Here is an 18,741-nt window from a genome sequence, read left to right as displayed (position 1 = left end):
TATCAAATTTGCGTACTGGACAAGGGTAAAATCCTCGGTAGTAATACAGACATGGCTAGTAAATACCAGAAAATTAGGCTAGAAGAGTTAATTATAAATATTTAGTAGTCCTAAGAATCCTCTTAAATTTTTTAGAATTTAATACTCCAATTTGACAGAATAGGCGAAAATATCTTCACTTGGAAACAAAGTAGAACTGACTATCTACCCGAATAGCGTAGTGGGATGCAAAACAAAATTTTGAATTTCACACAAAAAAAGGAAATTGAATAAAAAATTTAGATATGAAAAGTTGTTCAATTTAGGCAACTAAATTCTCGAGAAAATTAAGTTTGTGAGAGATAAAAATGAAGAAGACGTCAATTGCGAATTGTGGTCAAAGGTATGTAATAAATTTGTTTCCAATTTTAACAAAGATTAAACTTATCATATATAGAAATTCATTAATTCTTTGAATTCAATGTATAGCATCTTCCATTAATTTCTCATTTATTTCCAAAATCGAATTCATATTTTTGAAAACATTTTTTGAGCATATGGTAGATGTTTCTCTCACTTTCCTTATAAAGCTTTTATTTGATTGGTTAACATTAAGCTGTCATTGTGAAAAAAAAAAAAAAAAAAAAAAAAAAAAAAACTTAATTGTTTACAAGCATTGCTTACTTTGTAATTGGTAAAATAAAGGTTTCAATTTGTTTTAGGAATGTGTATGCCAACTTTTTAAAATGTGAAATCTATGGCAACATTTAAAATATAAAATCTCTTCATTGGTCATACATTTCAAAATGCAAATTCATTTTGTATTTCATTTTAGCGGTACAAATGGGAAAAACTCGACTTCAGATTTTTGAAGATGATTCAAAAATAAAGTTCAAAGGAGATTCCAAAACCGGTTGAAGAAAATCTGAGGAAAGTAGCTCATTTGGGGAATATCGATGCAATCTCAAGGGACTATCCGACTTAATCAATGGGATCGGGACAAAATCAATGAGCACCACTTGTACTTATTTAGAGGTACACCTTTTGGGAGTTTCTTCATGTTGTTCTCAAAAAAAAAAATTGATTTGTTTCTTTCCAATGAACACACGAAAACCATTAAGTCGAAAAGAGGGCTACCATTGGACACTACTTTCATTGGATTGGGATACTTGGGAATGGCTCATTTTCAATTCAGTGAAGCCAAGAAATGGATCAAACAAGTACATAAAGAATCTTTGAAACAATGGTATGACTTTGATTTTATATGCATCACAAATACTTGCATTTCAAAATATAAACACTAATATGAAGTGACAAACAAACTCTTTACACTACTTGGTAATAATTGCTTCAGTATTGCAAAACCATTTAGTAAAATTGTTGACCAGATTGCTTCATTAATTGCTACTTAGTTGGTTAATCAGTTTCTTTGATGTCTTCATCAACGCAGCAATCTTCATCTTAGGATTCATCTAGCCATTGATTCCGCTTTTGTTTACATGCATTAGGGGCACCCTCCACCAGAAAACTGAAAATGTTTTTGATTGCTTTTCAAAAAAATTGTTTTTTTAGCTCAAAACATACTTAGAGTTTAACTGTCCAATAGGTAGTAGCACATATTAGTGTTTGGCTTGGCTCTTTGCCTGTTTTATTGGGCTTTCATTGTTAGTTTGAGGCACACTATAAACATGTTTTTAGCCCCTTGTATATAGGAGATTTTTTTTTTTTTTCAAAAAATTGTATATAGGAGTTCCATAGCAACCTGTGTTGGTTCTGGCACCTTATATATAAGGGGGCTTGTATTATGCATATTTCATTTTTGTTGCCTTCCCTAGAGTGCTGACAATGACTTTGCATTTTAAATTGCATATGGTGTATCACAAATTAAACTTGTCAACACTAGACCCTAAACCTCTACACACTAAACCCTAAATCCCTGTAAATTAGACCCTAATAATAAACTTTAAACCCCAATAAACTAGACCCTAAACCTGAACCCTAAAAACCTCTAAACAATATACCCTAAGTGCATAAACCCTAAACCTCAAGACACTGAATCCTAAACCCCTATAAACTAGACCCTAAACCTCTAGACACTAAACCCTAAACCAACTTATTGCATTTCATAATAGTTGGTCGAAACTACTAAATAATAAAATGCATTTTGTGAAAAATGCATATTTATTGCATATACATTTTAAAATGCATTAGTATTTTAAAATAAATTTACTATCTTTGGTGGTTTATATTTGTGCATATGCATTTAAAAATACAAAATAGGTGGTTATAATTGATTATTTGTTAACTTTTCTAAAAGAGGCTCCACGACCCAATTTATTGATTGTTAATCTGCCTTTGTTATTCTTCCTAGTCTAACTAAATGATTGAATTTACAGAGAAATAAAGTGACCGAGTTGGTTAACAAACATCGTAGTAAAGAAGGCAAAAAGCGTGGCCCTCTTTGATTTCGCCGATTCATCGTATGCCCATAGTCCCAATACTTTTAAAATTTATGTAAATTATTGATTCATTATGAGGACTCTAATATCAATTATGATTTCAAGGTGGACTATTGCAATTTATGTATGCAAGTTCATGCAATGGTCATTATAAACAAAACAATGCCTTCTTATTCACGGGCTCACAAACAAGCAATTGTGGAGAAAAATTCAAAAGCTCGTGCAAAGTTGACATTTAAGATCCTGTCGATAAGAAAAGAAGTTGGAGCTTAAAGCTTTGAATAAAATCACGGTGATTGGAAAGGAAGAATGAATCACTTGAAACCGAAAGTGTTTCAATTTTGGATTTCAAGTTTAGTTTATAATGTATGTGAACTTGAAAATTTGGAATTCTTCGTAAATTGTTCCACTAGAAATTTGAATCCTACATCGATGCTTGACAAAAACACACTTTGCTGTTATACTAGGGAATCATTTCGATCTGCCGCGGACTTTGTCATTGTTTATATAGGATCTGCTGCATTTTTTTGCAATTAAAAGATAATTGTTGGCATTCTTGAATAATCTATAAACTACCAACATATAGTTAGCTAATATACACAAAGAAGACAATTAACTCAATGAGAAAATATCCTACATTCCAAAGCTACATACGTTAAAACTATACATGTTTACTTATAATACCTATAAATATCGTTGCAGTATTTTGAAAAGGTTCACATTTATTTATTTTTATCTCGGTACGAATTCAAACTATAAATCAAAAGTAATGGAGGTCAAAAACAAGCTATGCATTTCAAAATGCTAAGCAACATGACAACGCCATTACTACTCCCCAAACCCACTAAACACCCATAAATCCTAAACACTAAACCATAAACCAACTAAAACCTAGATCCTAAACTCTAAACCTAGTAAACAATAAACCCTTCAGCACCTAGACAATGCTCTGCAATTCACATTTTTTGCTGCACATTTTAAAATGCATTCACAGTAAACCCTTAAGTATTTTCCATTTCAACTGCACGAAAAAAAACGTTCTTATTATGTCTGTATGAAATATGAGTGAATTAACAATTCAAAACAATTCCATTTCAATACAATATGCACTTATATGAAATATGAGTGAAATAACAATATAATGCATTTTAAAATGAGAAAAGAATCTGACCTTATTAATACCGGAGTACTGACGGAATTTCTGACCACTGAGATTGTGGAAGAAATAAAAAGAAGGAATTTAAGTGAAGAATATGAATCACATAAAATGTGAATTAGTTGTTTTTTATTTATTTTTTTCTAATTTTATTTTATTAATAATGATAACGAAGTTTTACAAATAATTAGGACAAGCGTGCAACAAGCTACATTTACAAGTCCTTTCTCGAATGGCAAATCCTATCCTCCTAAATACAAACTTCGTTAGAACCGGTTGTCATTACGTTGCGGTCCATAACTTTACGCAATCTCTTAAGGAGCTTCATTTGTTGTGCCAAGAAACCAAATGTGTTTTAAACCGAGCGAATGAAACAATGTTAGTTAGCCCTACAAGCCTCCTCGTGTTTCTCAATCTTTCCTGCCGCTGCTCTATTAGCTGCGTCACCCACCCCAAAGACTCCATTCCCAATCCCTACCAATGGAGAGGCTCCAGTTACATCAACACACGCATGCCTCCCCTCAGACCAACTGTAAATCAATACATCCGCAGACCGAAGTGTCGATCTTCCCTCATTCGGATCAGTGAGAAAATTGACGAGAGCCTCCTTCTTCACTTGTACCACAGCCCTCCAAAATGCATCACATAAAATATCTCTGACATGATCATGTCGATATTTGAAACCTAGGAAGTGTTGACAATGTGCTGCATGGTCCCCGAAAGCATCTAGTCTACTCTTTTTGCAAACAGGGCATAGACCACCGTCAGAGTACAAAGAAATCATGAGACGGTACCGAAGAATAAAACGATACTCCACCGTTGACATACGCTGTCCAATAGGCAGGGATCGGGTCGGATATGGCTATATTCGAATCCGAATAGTTTCATAATATCCGAACCCGATTATATCTGAAATTTAATATCCGAACCTGACCCGAACCCGACTAACCCGATCGGATAACACTAAAAATTCAAAAAAGCCCAAAAAATATATCCAAACCCGAACCCGATAGACCCAAACCCGACCCAAATAAATAAACAGATATAAAAATCGACCCGAACTCAAACTATTCGGGTTCGGGTCGAGTCCGATTCGGGTCAAACCCGACATGATTCCCTGCTCTACTGTCCAAGTCCCTCCATCGGAATAGCAAGTAGAAAATTATTTGCGTGTTCTGACTGCAAGCATCCAATAACTGCTTTTTGACGAGCAGATAACTCAAACTCCCTCTCAAGACCAGTAACAACCTTAACGTAGAACGCTTCCGCCAAAAAATTTTGTTTTGTTTTTTTTTTTTTTTTTTTTTTTTGAAAAACGGTTAAAGGGTAAAAAGAGAAGACGGAAAAGTTTGAAAAAAAAAGTTTCGCAATGGTCTCGAGTCATATCCCCAAATTCGAAAACATTTTAAAAATAACGACTTTTAGTAATGAAAATAACTAAAATGGTATTAAAACCCAAAAATAATACTTCCAGCAGCCCAATTTCTTGGTAGCAAATTGCACACGGGGTGCTCAAAACTAGGGATGGAAATGGAGCCGGTTCGGGTTGGATTTTCATTCAAAACTCTTTACCATATTTAGATCCATTCGGATTTCGGATATCCATATCTATTAAAAAATATTAAAAAATACACTATTTTAATGATTTTCATATATAAATGTAAGATATAAATTAATTTTTAGACATCAAAATATAAATCTGGTTAAAATTATTTGGGTTTTCAGATATTCGGGTCGGATTCTAGTCACAAACATAGAAACCATATCCGTTAAATAGATTCGGATATGGTCGGATTCGGGTGTCATCCCGTACCATTTCCAGCCCTACTCAAAACCCCTATCCCTATAAAATGACAGTAAAGCCCTCGTTGGCTTCTTGTCTTGCGATTCATGCTTGACTGTCTCTATCGATTTCAAAACCAATTCACGCTGCTCCTCAAAACTCATTATATTTTGTAAGTTGTTCTAACTGTTCAATTCTTCCCTTTTCTTTTGCAATGTTGCATGCACTTGTTCATAGAACTTTGCAACAAACTAGACCAGTAACTACTGTACTTCATTTTAATTTCCATTGCCATTGTTTTACATCAAATTCACCAATCCCCAGCACGTCTTTAACAGTAGAGTATCTTATGAACTCATGTGGATTACCACTTAAAACAGCTCTGTTAACATCCAAGAAACTCAACTTGAAAACCACTCAAAACCCAGACTTAGTCCTAAGTTTATTAAAAAACCATGGGTTGACTCAAAACTCCATAACTAAACTCATTTCTAGAAACCCTATTATACTAAATGCTGATGTCAACAAAACAATCAAGCCCAAGATTGATTTTTTAACTAGTTTGGGTGTTTCTGGTTCTAGGCTAGTTAAGATTGTTACAAGTGATCCAAAGTTTCTACATTATAGTTTGGAGAACCAAATCATTCCTTCTATCAATTTCATTAAGAAATTTACTGATACCGATAAACAGTTTCTTACCATTTTGAATCGACCTATGAACCTTTTTCAGAATAAGCTTGAGAATGTAATGGGGTCTAATATTGCGATATTGCGGGATCATGGTGTTCCTAAATGCAATATTTTGAAGTTGTTCATGACCAATCCTTGGACGCTGTCTTTGAAAAACGATCGTTTTAGGACAATAGTTTACGAGATTAAGGAAATGGGATTTGATTCGTCTAGTTCTATGTTTGTTCATGCAATTATAGTAATGTCTTATATGAGTAAATCAAATTGGGAAGAGAGATGGGCTTTTATGCGCAACTTGGGATTTTCTCATGCGGAGAGTCTCTCAATGTTTAAGAAGCATCCCTGTAGTTTCGGACTTTCAAAAGAAAAAGTGCAGAGCAGGGTCGAGTTTTTCACTGTAAAACAAAATTTTGAAATGTCGGATATTGTGAAAAATCCAGTAATACTTGCTCTTAGTCTTGAGAAAAGGATCATTCCTAGGTGTAATGTGCTGGAAATTCTGTACTCAAACGGTTTGATAGGAAGAGTGAATGCAGGTTCAGTCACTACAGCGTTAAAATTAAATGAGGTGAAATTCATAGAGAAGTATGTCACTAAGTATCAAGTGACAGTCCCTGAGATGGTACATGCATACAAACGCCAGATTGGGCTTGCAGATTTGAAAGAGGGAGATGGGTTTTACAAGATGTAGAAAGTTGAGGTATGTATTCGTTTTCTTTTGTGGTTTTTTGTCCTTGACAACTATATCCATCCTACTTTTGTTGCTAGGGTAAATGTGAAGAATGAATGTGATTTAATGTAATCGTACTTGGTTACTTTCACAAGTTGTACATTATTTTTTAAGCTCTGCAATTTGTGTGCAGTGTCACTATGTGTCTCACTATCTCCTCTTCTTTATTGTGTTTATAATCAATGGCCCTGAAATTCTCTTTTGAATTCTCACTTTCTGGAATGGTTTTCGAAGCATACAAAAATGTAGTATTAGCATTTCAGTAAATGGGCAAGACATGTTATCTGTTTTTCATCTTCATATGGTGCTTGACTTTGACATTTATGCTCTTTGAGGATATAGGAATAAACTTTCTTGAGGGTGGATAATTATTTGAATACAAAAGTTGCAAAATTAGGTTTGTGTGCAGTTGTGCACTATTCGGTCAGTGCCCATTTGGACACTTGATAGAGTATGAACGCTAAAGATGTGCTCTCTGATAGGCAATGAAACACCGGAAAGTGGTCCGAGTGACTCCATGTACCTGGTAGGCCCCTTAACGGCTAGGAGAGATGGTTAATTATTCTAACCTAGCAGGAACTGGAACTGAGTCAATGAGTGCTGAAACAGATCCACTACTAGGTTGACACAATCTTAAGGTAGTAGAAGGTGTCTTGAAACTAGAATCTCCGACTTATTCCTCATCGACCAGACTCTCAATGGAAGTCTAGCAGCTCAAGTAGGCAATTAGGTCCGATCCTATATTTTCTTTGAAAGAGACTTCTTGATTTGTAGTGATCCTCAACTAAATAGGAAGGAGGATCACTGCCTATATTAAAGGCCAAGGCTCTACCACTGAACTCTGAGCAAGAGGATAGGTAGTGATTCCTCCCCAGTTTGTTCCCACCCTAATCTCGTTTAGGTCTCCTATGCTCGCTTCTTCTTCTTCAGGTGTGCACTTGTGCATTTTGCTTTGAAGTGGTGTACAGGGATTGTGAGGTAACCAGAATTTATCCTCACATATATTAGTCTCCTTTCTTCGTGTGCATCATTGAAATTTCAGCAGAAGTCATGAAGTTGAACCCATTTAGGTGCTTTAACTGTTGAATGGAAATAACCATTTCTAATTCCAATTCTTCTTCCAAATTGTGGCTGAAATACTCCTGATGCTGGCTTCATCAGTTCATCCAAGAAGATTGGAGGCCCATTTGAACTTAGACAAATTAGGAAACCTTACTTACCAACTTTTTTATGGAAGAACCACCAAAATTTATGTATAATGAACACAAGTATGCATAGTTATAGGCATATAGTTGATAGTTGATAGGGGTTTCAGCATATTTTTTATATTACGCAAGTTGTTTTTACTGTAGATGATCACGGGTTCCAGACTCCAGTGTTCAACTTGTAATCTTGTATGACAAAGAATTCTGTTATTAAGTACAAGAATTACGAAAAATAGTACCCGGAGTGGAAATTGCATATTAGCATATAGCAACCGGCATATTCACTAGCAAGGAGATTACACCTGCGAATATAACCTGACAATCTCCTTTCATCTTTACTGCAACATATAATTGACACAACATTTTCCTGCAACAGCCAATTGTCTAAAAGCATCTCGAAGCTGACATCGTTATCACAATCATCATCATAGGCTATTTCAATTGTATGGGATGGGGCGAAGGGCCAAAGAATCTTCATATATTCATATTATTACTGACAGGCAATCTCTGTTGGTCACCTTAACATTCGCCATCTTGAATAATATGCCTGGAGTAATAGCCGCCCCTTATGTACTGTTAGGAATGTGCCAAACAGCACATTCAAACCGCGTACCAGGGGCAACAGTTCATTTGGAAAGAAAATTCTCTATCGGTATTTGCTCTATGGGTCAATAGACGCAATGAATAAGCTATAAATACACTTTCCAGCATTATCAATTCCATATCAACGACAAACAGCACACATTTCACAAAGGTACAAGTACAGTACAACCACTTAACTTGGTATATGCCAAATTACGAATCGTGTTCCATTTTGTGCTCTTAGCTATTTTTCTTCTCTTCATCCTTCCACTTTACTTCTTCATCTTCATCAAGAATAAAAGGATTTGTCCAAAATCATCTACCGGTTGTGTCTCTAAGCTGCCGAGGTCGTACCCGTTGATTGGCTCATCACTTGCTATCATCGCGAATAAAGGGCGATACAGCCAATGGTTTGCAGAGATTCTGAGTCAGTGTCCTACTAGGACATTTGTGTTTCATCGGGCTCTTGGTAAACGTCAGATTGTTACTGCCAATCCTTCCAATGTGCAACACATTCTCAAGACTAAATTTTCTCTTTACCCCAAAGGAGACTTCTTTGCTACTACTTTAGTCGATTTCCTTGGCAATGGCATATTCAATGCTGATGGTGATAACTGGAAGTTCGGAAGACAAATTTTAAGCCATGAGTTCAACACTAAGTCCCTCCGTAAGTTTGTTGAGACTGTAGTTGATTCAGAGCTCTCCAATCGCCTTATCCCATTCTCTCAGACGCGGCAGCCAATAATTCAGTACTTGATCTTCAAGATATTCTCCAATGATTTGCCTTCGACAACATTTGCAAGATTGCCTTTGGGTTTGATCCCGAGTACTTGTCTCCATCACTCCCACAAGCACCGTTTGCAGTTGCTTTTGAGGATGCTGTGAAGATTATCAGTGAACGGTTTGGTTATATATTTCCAGCACCTGGAAGCTGAAAATGGCACTTAACCTTGGATCTGAAAAGCAACTGAAGCAAGCAATTTCTCAGACCCATTGTGAAAGAAAAGAAGCAAAAACTAAAAGACAAGTCCTCTTTAGAAACCGTCGATCTTCTTTCAAGGATCATGAATTCCGGCCATTCAGATGATGCTTTTGTGATTGATATGGTTATAAGCTTCATTATAGCTGGTCGTGATACAACCTCAGCGGCCTTAACATGGTTTTTCTGGTTAATCTCTTGCAACTTTCATGTAGAAAAGAGATACTTAACGAGATTATGATGGAGAACCTGAAAGGATCAATGTACGATGAAGTAAAGGACATGGTTTACACTCATGCATCACTATGCGAAAGCATGAGACTGTACCCACCAGTCCCTGCAGACACGAAAGAGGCAACAGGCGACGATGTTTTACCAGATGGAACTGTTGTAAAGAAGGGGATGAGGGTCACATATCATCCTTATGCAATGGGGAGAATGGAGAATTTGTGGGGTAAAGACTGGGCAGATTTCAAGCCAGAGAGATGGCTGGAGAGGGATGAAAGTGAAGGTAAATTGAAATTTGTAGGGAGGGATAATTTTCTATATCCAGTGTTCCAAGCTGGGCCTAGAATTTGTCTCGGTAAAGAGATGGCATTCTTGCAAATGAAGAGAGTGGTAGCTGGGGTTTTGCGTCAATTTCGAATAGTGCCAGCGTTAGGTGAAGGTTTCCAGCCTGTGTTCATTTCTCATCTGACCTCTAAGATGAAAGGTGGTTTTCCAGTGAGGATTGAGGTTAGGGGAGGGTAGTAAAGTCAATGAGTTGTAGTTGACATGGTGAGTGAACATATTGTTCTAAAGTTCTAAACTGTCACACATATAACTTAGTACGTTTTTTTTATGAAACTCTGCAGTTCATTGGCTAGTCCATTAGCTTTACTATTACAAATATCAGAAGTACACCTAGTTAAAAGGAAGATAAACTAGAAGATATAATTCTATCATTCTCCACTACAGGCCTCCATTGCCCAATTGTATTACTTAGTACTAAGTAAAAGTATTCTCACTTACCAGTAACTAGTTTGTGGCTTTGTGCAACTAGAGTAGAAAGAACTTGTTCTATGTAAGGAAGCAATTGCCTCATTCATATTGTGTTCACATAACACTTCTGGCTCTCCTGGGAAGTAAATCTGCTACTATAAAAAGGGGAGCTTAATTACGTAAACCAGTAGAGCCGTTCTGAATGTAATAGTTACCCATGATCCTTTTGTTACAGGGAAGGAATAGTTGTCCCATTTGGTCGGACCACGTCTGTGTAGAAAAATAAAAGAGAAGAAAGCTTTTCGTTTTTGTTTACGAAAACTTTCAGATTCAAAGATCATTTGATTCCATACAAACATAGGTTTCCATGAAGCCTCGTCAACGATTCTTAGTTTAACGTAGATGGATATGGAGTAAAATTGATGATGACAACAAAGGGAAATATGCTCTTAACAGGGAAAAGGAGAACGAGAAAGTCCAGGATGCCTTGGTGAACCTACCACGCACTATGCATATACAAAATTAAAATTAAAATAGTCATCTGCGAATTGATGGGACTCCTGGTGATTTTGCTGGCGGGAGCACTCAAAGTGTGGCTTCTAAGACAAGGTGCTATCATTGGATACGTTTCTGCAGACTGGAATCTTTGGGTATTGAGAATCACTTGTGCTCCAGAGACTTCAATCTGTTCTACTAACAAGTTGCTACAAGTATCATATTTCTGTAGAATCCAGCTCTTCTCTACAATGATTGTGAGTTTCTTAACCACTGATGGAAACTGTGATGAAAGGTTTTATTGGTTACCACACAAATCCTTTAAAGCAAACCCTTTAAGCTACTCCTCTAAAAGAGAAGAATATAAGGATTCAAAAAACGGGAATGGTTATATGAACTCCACCTTATCGTGACTCCAAAGTTACTCCACTCCTAAAAGTGGACTTACAAGATGAATTGAGGTTTCTACTTTTAAACATAAGTCCATAACCATTTCTAAACTATATCTATAAATTGAGTATAGTTCCTACAGGGGGAAGGAAGATTTGTGTCTATATTTGTCTTAAGTATTCGAATGAGAAAGAAGCTAAAGATTTTCTTTAAAAGAAATGACAAACTAATATACTGTTATCCCGCAAAGTTACTGTAGATTGCGGCTTTTACTATTGAATTGATGGAATTAAGTGGTAAGAATGTGACAAGGGAAAAGCATGAAAACAAACCTTGTAAAGAAGAACAATGCATTTCCCCAGAAGCTATACAAAAAGCAACCTGCCATGCATTGGCAGTTATATGTTCATTAAGAAAATGCTACTATCTTCTGTAAGTAACATTTAGACATGTACTTGTTACAACACAACCATCTAATTCTACGTAAGTTCAATTTTCTGGCGAGTACCACAGTAATGCCTGCACTAACAACTATGCCATCATCAACAGACACTCATTCTGTCAAGTGTCAATCACTTAACATATACGTGATTAGGGTTTTAGTTATATGTAAGTTCAAGACATCCTAGGGTTTACAAACAAGAGAGGTAGCTGGACTACATTCTTACTTGTAAGTTCAAGACTTGCATCCTAGGCTGACAATTTACATAGCAGCATACTTTGGAGCTCATAGGCAAAGAAGTGCAAACTTGTTGAGTGGGAGTGAATGCATAGGCCTGTTTCTGTAAGTCGATCTAGACCTTTATTTCCGTTTCTGGTACAACTCTTCTTATGGACACCCGTAACACTGATATCTGACATACGAACTAAAGAAGTAGTTACGAAGACTATCAGTAAAGCGACCCAAAGTCAGAATCTCATAATCAAGCCGATTACTAGAACTTGACAAGCTAAAGGTAACCAAGAGTGCCAAGCCTCAGTTTGAGATTTTCAAATGTGGCTTTTGCAAACGAGTTCCCTGCGGGTTTTTTGTTACCTAGTGGTTTTCAGTGGCCCTCTTTTTACTATAGGTGACTCTTAAATTTCAGTTCAACAAGAAATACATAAGCAATAAAGAAGGGAAGAGATACATAATCACACTGCAAACAAAGTACAACTTGAGAAAGTACAATTACACAAAATGACATTCATTCTTCACATTTATCCAGACTAAAAAAGCAGGATGATATTAGTTGGGAAGGACAAAAACCAGAAAAGAAAATCAATGCGAACCTCACCTTTCTACATCTTGTAATCCCATCTTCCTCTTTCAATTCTGCAAGCCGAATCTGACTTTTGTATGCACTCACAATCTGAGGGAGTACGTCTTGGTACTTAGTGACAAACTTCTCTACAAATTTCTTCTCAATTAGTTTCAACGCCGAAGTGATTGAACTTGCATTCCGACTCCCTATCAAACCGTTTGAGTACAGTTCTTCCAGCACATTACACCTAGGAATGATCCTCTTCTCGAGAGCAAGAGCAAGTATCACTGAATTTTTCGCAATATCCGACAGTTCAAACTTTTGTTTTACAGTGAAAAACTCGACCCTGCACTCCACATTCTCTTTTGAAAGTACGAAACCTCTGGGATGCTTCTTAAACATTGAAAGACTCTCCGCATGAGAAAATCCCAATTTGTGCATCAAAGCCCATCTCTCTTCCCACCTAGTTTTACTCATACCAGACCTTGATACAATTGCCTGAATAAACATTAGACTCCTCGAATCAAATCCCATTTCCTTAATCTCCTCAACAATTGTCCTAAACCGATCGTTTCTAGAAGCCAATGTCCAAGGATTGAGCATGAACAACTTGATAATATTGTGTTTGCGAACACCATTATCACTCAATAATGCAATATTAGGCTCCATTACATTCCCAAGCTGAATCTGAAAAATCCTACTCGGTTGATTCAAAATGGTAAGAAATTCTTCATCGGTATCAGTGAATTTCTTAATGAAATTGATAGAAGGAATGATTTGGTTCTCCAAACTCCTATGTAGAAATTGTGCATCACTTGTAACAATCTTAACTAGCCTAGAACCAGAAACACCCAAACTAGTTAAAAAATCAATCTTGGGCTTGATTGTTTTGTTGACATCAGCTTTTAGCATAGTGGGCAATCTAGAAATGAGTTTAGTTATGGCGTTTTGAGTCAAACCACTGTTTTTCAACAAAGTCAGGACTAAGTCTGGGTTTTCAGTACTTTTCAAGTTGAGTTTCTTGGATGCCATAAGAGCCGTTTTAAGTGGTAATCCACATGAGTTCATAAGATACTCTACTGTTAAAGACGTGTTGGGGTTTGATGAACTTGATGTAAAACCCTGACAGTAAAACTGAAGCTGAAGTACAGTAGTTACTGGTTTAGTTTGTTGCAAAGTTCTATAAACAAGTGCATGCAACATTGCAACAGAAAAGAGGTTCAAGTGTTAGAAGAACTTAGGAGTGAGAAATAGTTTTGAGGATTTGCCTTGAATAGATTTTGAAATCAGAGAGAGACTTCAGCTTGAATTGGCAGAAAATAAAGCAAGGGTTTTAGACAGTTTACAGGGTTTTAGACAGTTTTTGGCTATTGATTGTTTGGACTTTTAAGCATTCCTCTGGCCCATTGTTAGAAGTCCACTAATAGCCCAATGGGCCTGTGGATAGAACTGTAGAATCTATAGGGTCGGCAGTCCAGCCCATTGACAGTCCTAAAAGAACTATGCTTTGCCAAATACTAGTCTCTGTAGAAATCCTAATAACAATAGAGTTTTGCTCACGTAATATATAAGAATATAACATCTGATTTTTTCAGTAAGCTCGTTGTTTTCTTCGATCAGCTTTTTCTTCTAACTTCAAACATGGACTTAGACATGGATATTGATAATGATAGTGATGAAGATTTTGATCCATGCGACAAAGAGCTAATTCCTATGATATCATAGGAATCATGCATGAGATATCGATAAAATCCTACATTGGTATATTTTATCACATGCATGATTCCTATGATATATACAATTACGTTATACCACATAAAATAAAATAAGCGTGAAAAAAGGAAAGATCGTACCTTGGTCGCGACTTTCAATTTGAAGTTCCAAGCTTTGATCTACGGGGGAGAAGATGTTCTTGACACACTCAAGATCTTCTTCTTCTTAACTTTGCTTGAGTCAAGTTCCAACCACGAGCGGAAGCAACCTTTTTTTTCTAACCAAGAACCAAGAATCGACAATGGCTAGGGAGGATACCACCTATGGAATCTCCACAAATTTGCGGGCTTCTACTTTAGAAAATGTTGGAGGCTGCCATTAAAAGAGAGAGCTTTTCTTGTTGTTCGGATGATTAATATGTGAGAGTGGGGGGGTCTATTTATAGAGGTTCCCACCTCCTCAATATGGATAGGATAGAGTCCTATACTCATCTAATATCGAGATAGGATAGAGTTATATACTCATCTAATATCCGATAGGATAGAGTCCTATACTCATCTAATATCGGATAGGATAGAGTCATATACTCATCTAATATCGATAGGGAATCTATACTCATCTAATATCGATGGGATAGAGTCCTATACTCATCTAATATCGGATAGGATAGAGTCCTATACTCGATGGTTTATCCTTATCTTCATGGCGTCTATCCAACCTTATTTCCAACATCTCCCACTTTCGCCCACAACGGGAAGGTTTCTAAGAGAAGCATTTAAGTAGAATGCTTAGCCATTTGTGTGTCTCACCACGGCAAATGGTTCGTGTGACTTCCCTAGCACCGCGATATCATGATATCTGTGGAAGTAGCAAGTCGCAATGAAAAGCGATACGGTGATCTACCATGAAAGTGATCTTAAAGAAGATGAATCCGAAAAACCTAATATCCAGGAGAGTGTGTGTATACCCCAAGATCTGTTTGTTTCATCACTTTGACAAATAGCACTCATCCCCTATGAGTCCACACCATAAAGTCAAAAGCGTATCACATGATTCACAATTATCATCAATTGTCACGGCGGGTAGAATCCGGTGATTGTGTGATAAACCTTTCTTCTTTTACCGCTTTGCATAAAGTCATTGTCGTCGAGTTCTACCAACTTCGGTATGCATCGGGTCGACCTTTTAGTAAGAGCTTGTGGGGAGCAAACCAAAGTTACGAGTAGTCCTCTTATTTTCTTGACAAGGTCAAAAGTTCAAGGAGGGTACCATTCGATATGTTTTAAACAAAAATATATCAATAGAGCTCACATAGCAAGAATTTTAGGGATATTTCTTTTCTTGCTCTCGGTGGTCAACTATACACATGTTGTGTGAAAACATGTCATGGCAAGAATATCTAATTTGTTTACTCAACAATAGATATCTGTATGTCCACTCATACCATGCAAGTGTTGTCATCCCTAATGACAATTCCAAGGATACTATGCTCCCACTTGGCAACAACCGTTTTGTAGGTTTAGGCAGAATCTTCCCTATGAAGCTGTTTCTTCTTATCCAATTATAAGAAGGGGCATGACTCGGCACTAGGTCCACCCTTCCTATAAAGGTTTAGTGACTTGTCAAGCTAAACTCCCACTATTTAAAATGGAAGTGACTGTTCATGTGAGGTGAACCGGTCAACCCTATTGACATACATATGAGATGATAAAGCGATTATAATGAGAATGCAATCGATCACGGAAAGAATGCACTTTTATTCATTAAACCATCAAAGTGTTCTTAACATAATCACATCCTCTTTAACCCAAGCATTTTTACATGTGCAAGGAAGAGTTCCTTTGGAATAGGTTTGGTCGGTGGATCCAAGAACCATCCGATCGATTGGATATATGTTGTAGAACCACTTTCTTTTTCAGATATCATTTGTCGTGCGTAGTGGTATTTTAACTCTATATGCTTGGTTCTTCCATGGTACTTTGGATCTTTAGCATATGCAAGAAGCGACCATCTTTGTCGATCGGATGTGAACTAGTTTGGTGACTCTTGAGAACACGACAAGTGTTTGATGAATCGTCACGAGCCACAGCGACCTCGTGTGGGCGAAAGCAACTATGCATATATTTCGGCTTCCATAGTTGAAAGTGCTATGGAAGTTTGCTTCTGCTTTGCTCGGGATATAGCACCTCCATTCATTATGTAGGTATATCCACGAAGTTGACTTCCTCTCATCAAGGTCTCTCGCCCGGTCGGAGTATTACCCAATCGATTTTAAGATCTTTCCCTTGGTAGACAAGTGAGTAGTCCACGGTGCCTTTTAGATACCTCATTATCTTCTTGGATGGACCTTCGATTAATGCGACCCGGGATTTGTTTGGAACCTTGATACTAACCCAACTGCATAGCGGATGTCCGGCCTTGTACCTGACATTGCATACATAAGGCTTCCATTTGCGCTTGAGTATGGTACATTTTTCATAGCCCCGAGTTTGATAGGATTCTTGGGAGACATTTTAGAACTCAAAGACTCTCCTAGACTTCTTGGGAGATCCACTTGCTTACAATCGGTCATGTTGAATCTTTCCAAAACCTTCTTGATATATGTCTCCCGAGACAAAGATAACAAGCGTTTGGGCGATCCGCGAGTTATTTTAACTCCTAAGACATAACTTGCTTCACCCATGTCCTTCATTTGAAGTTTAATGACAACCACTCCTTAGTGGAATTTATCAATGCCTTATTGTTTACCTGCTAACAAAATGTCATCCACATATAGAGATAGAATCACAAAACCATTTTTAGATGTCTTGACATATCTTAATGGTCCTCATTTACCATTTGAATTTGTCTTGAAGCATTGCTTCATGGAATCTCAGATTCCATTGTGTCTAGAGACTTTGTTTTTAAACCATATATGGATCTGTTGGGTTTACACACTTTGTGTTCGACCCTTGATTGAAAAACCGATTGGGTTGATCCATATAGATTTTCCTCTTGTAATTCTCCATTGAGAAAAGCGGTTTTGACATCCATCCGGTAAAGCTCTAAATCTAAATGGGCAACCATTGACAAAGAGGAGGCGTATGGAGGCAAATCTCACTCATCTTTTGGTGAGAAGGTGTCCTCATAGTCTATTCCTTCTTTTTGGGTGTAACCTTTTGCAACAAGCCTAGCTTTGAATTTGTCTATGTTCCCTTTCAGCATTTTTCTTGATCTTGAGAACCCACTTGTTCCCGATAGATCTCTGTTTGGAGGTAGATCAACTAAGTCCCATACTTTGTTTTTCTTCATCGACTCAATTCTTCCTTCATAGCTTCCATCCACTTACTTGTATTGGACCCGAAATAGCCTCCTTGAACGTTTTAGGTTCATCGGATATTTCTTTAAGTGCATTGGTCATATTTATCTCCCTTCAATCTCAAACCGGCGTTTGGGGATATGGCCTCTAACACTCTTACGAGGTTGGGATTGATCAATCATTTGACCAATGCCATTGTTACTAGAATCGGGGTTGATGAAAGTTTCATCTTCGCCTTGTTCATCGTGATTATAAGGTTATCAACCCGTAAAGTTGTATATCCTTATCAACCTCACCCCTCATTGGGTATTGATCCTCTAAGAATCGGCGTTACGTGCTTCTATTTACGTGACATGCCCTTGAGTAGTATCCTCCCCTAGGAAGACATACCCCTTAGAAGTCTCATCGTATCTTATAAAGATACACTTCTTTCAGGAGCACTCAACTTTCCAAATTTCGATTTTGAGAAGTGACAAAGGCCGCACACCCCCATGGTCTAAGGTAGTTCAAAGCGGGTTGTCTACCGGTCCATAGTTCATAGGGTGTTTTGTCAGCGATTTTTGAAGGAACTAGGTTAGGTTAAGTATGTCGCGCAGCCGTTAACAATGCATCACCCCAAAATGAGATAGGCAAGTTAGCACGAGCCATCATAGATCTAACCATGTCGGTGAGGGTTCTATTCCTTCTCCGGAGACACCATTCTGGCGAGGGGTATAAGGAATAGTTAGTCATCTAGCTATACCCTTATTTTCCGCGAGTTCCTTAAACTCATCGAGGAAAGATATTCACGTCCGCGTGATCAGTTCTTAAGGCCTTTATTGTCTATCAAGTTGATTCTCAACTAAGTTCTTGTACTTTTAAAATAGTCAAAGCGTCGATTTGTGAGACATCAAGTACACGGTCCCATAGCGTGTATAGTCATCTGTGAAGGTAATGAAATACAAAGCCCCATGCCTTGTTTGTTACATTCATTGGTCCACGGATGTGCGAAAGTGAATAAGTTGTAAAGGATAAATTGCCCTTTGGGCTTTCCCAAAAGGTTTCTTGGTGGCTTTTC

General features: G+C 37.3%; 2 protein-coding genes and 1 pseudogene across 2 annotated transcripts; 2 read left to right on the top strand and 1 right to left on the bottom strand.

The window, feature by feature from the left end:
* The first annotated feature begins 5,558 nt into the window (after positions 1–5,558).
* On the top strand, positions 5,559–8,481 carry LOC147506116 (transcription termination factor MTERF8, chloroplastic-like). Its single transcript, XM_086558406.1, has 2 exons — positions 5,559–6,767; positions 8,379–8,481. Exon 1 carries the CDS (start codon positions 5,592–5,594, stop codon positions 6,756–6,758), a length of 1,167 nt encoding a protein of 388 aa, XP_086414532.1. The 5' UTR covers positions 5,559–5,591; the 3' UTR covers positions 6,759–6,767; positions 8,379–8,481.
* On the top strand, positions 8,453–10,428 carry LOC147506115 (cytochrome P450 94A2 pseudogene; annotated as a pseudogene).
* Positions 10,429–12,493: 2,065 nt separating this feature from the next.
* On the bottom strand, positions 12,494–13,876 carry LOC147506114 (transcription termination factor MTERF15, mitochondrial-like). The gene is made up of 2 exons (XM_086605700.1): positions 12,707–13,876; positions 12,494–12,568 (listed from the first exon to the last, which is right to left on the bottom strand). Exons 1-2 carry the CDS (start codon positions 13,874–13,876, stop codon positions 12,494–12,496), a joined length of 1,245 nt encoding a protein of 414 aa, XP_086461826.1.
* Between the last annotated feature and the right edge of the window lie 4,865 nt (positions 13,877–18,741).

The sequence above is a fragment of the Coptis chinensis genome, chromosome 4, assembly GCF_015680905.1.
Source record: "Coptis chinensis isolate HL-2020 chromosome 4, ASM1568090v1, whole genome shotgun sequence".
NCBI classification, from domain to species: Eukaryota; Viridiplantae; Streptophyta; class Magnoliopsida; order Ranunculales; family Ranunculaceae; genus Coptis; species Coptis chinensis.
Note: the sequence above shows the minus strand (reverse complement) of the source record. Positions and strands in the feature narration are given on the sequence as shown.

Excerpts from the sequence above, each read along its gene's own strand:
- LOC147506114 (XM_086605700.1), bottom strand. The coding sequence starts at position 13,876 with ATGTTGCATGCACTTGTTTATAGAACTTTGCAACAAACTAAACCAGTA. Across the intron at positions 12,569-12,706 it reads GGATTACAAGATGTAGAAAG|TGTGATTATGTATCTCTTCC; the intron begins GTGAGGTTCGCA and ends CTTTGTTTGCAG.
- LOC147506116 (XM_086558406.1), top strand. The coding sequence starts at position 5,592 with ATGTTGCATGCACTTGTTCATAGAACTTTGCAACAAACTAGACCAGTA.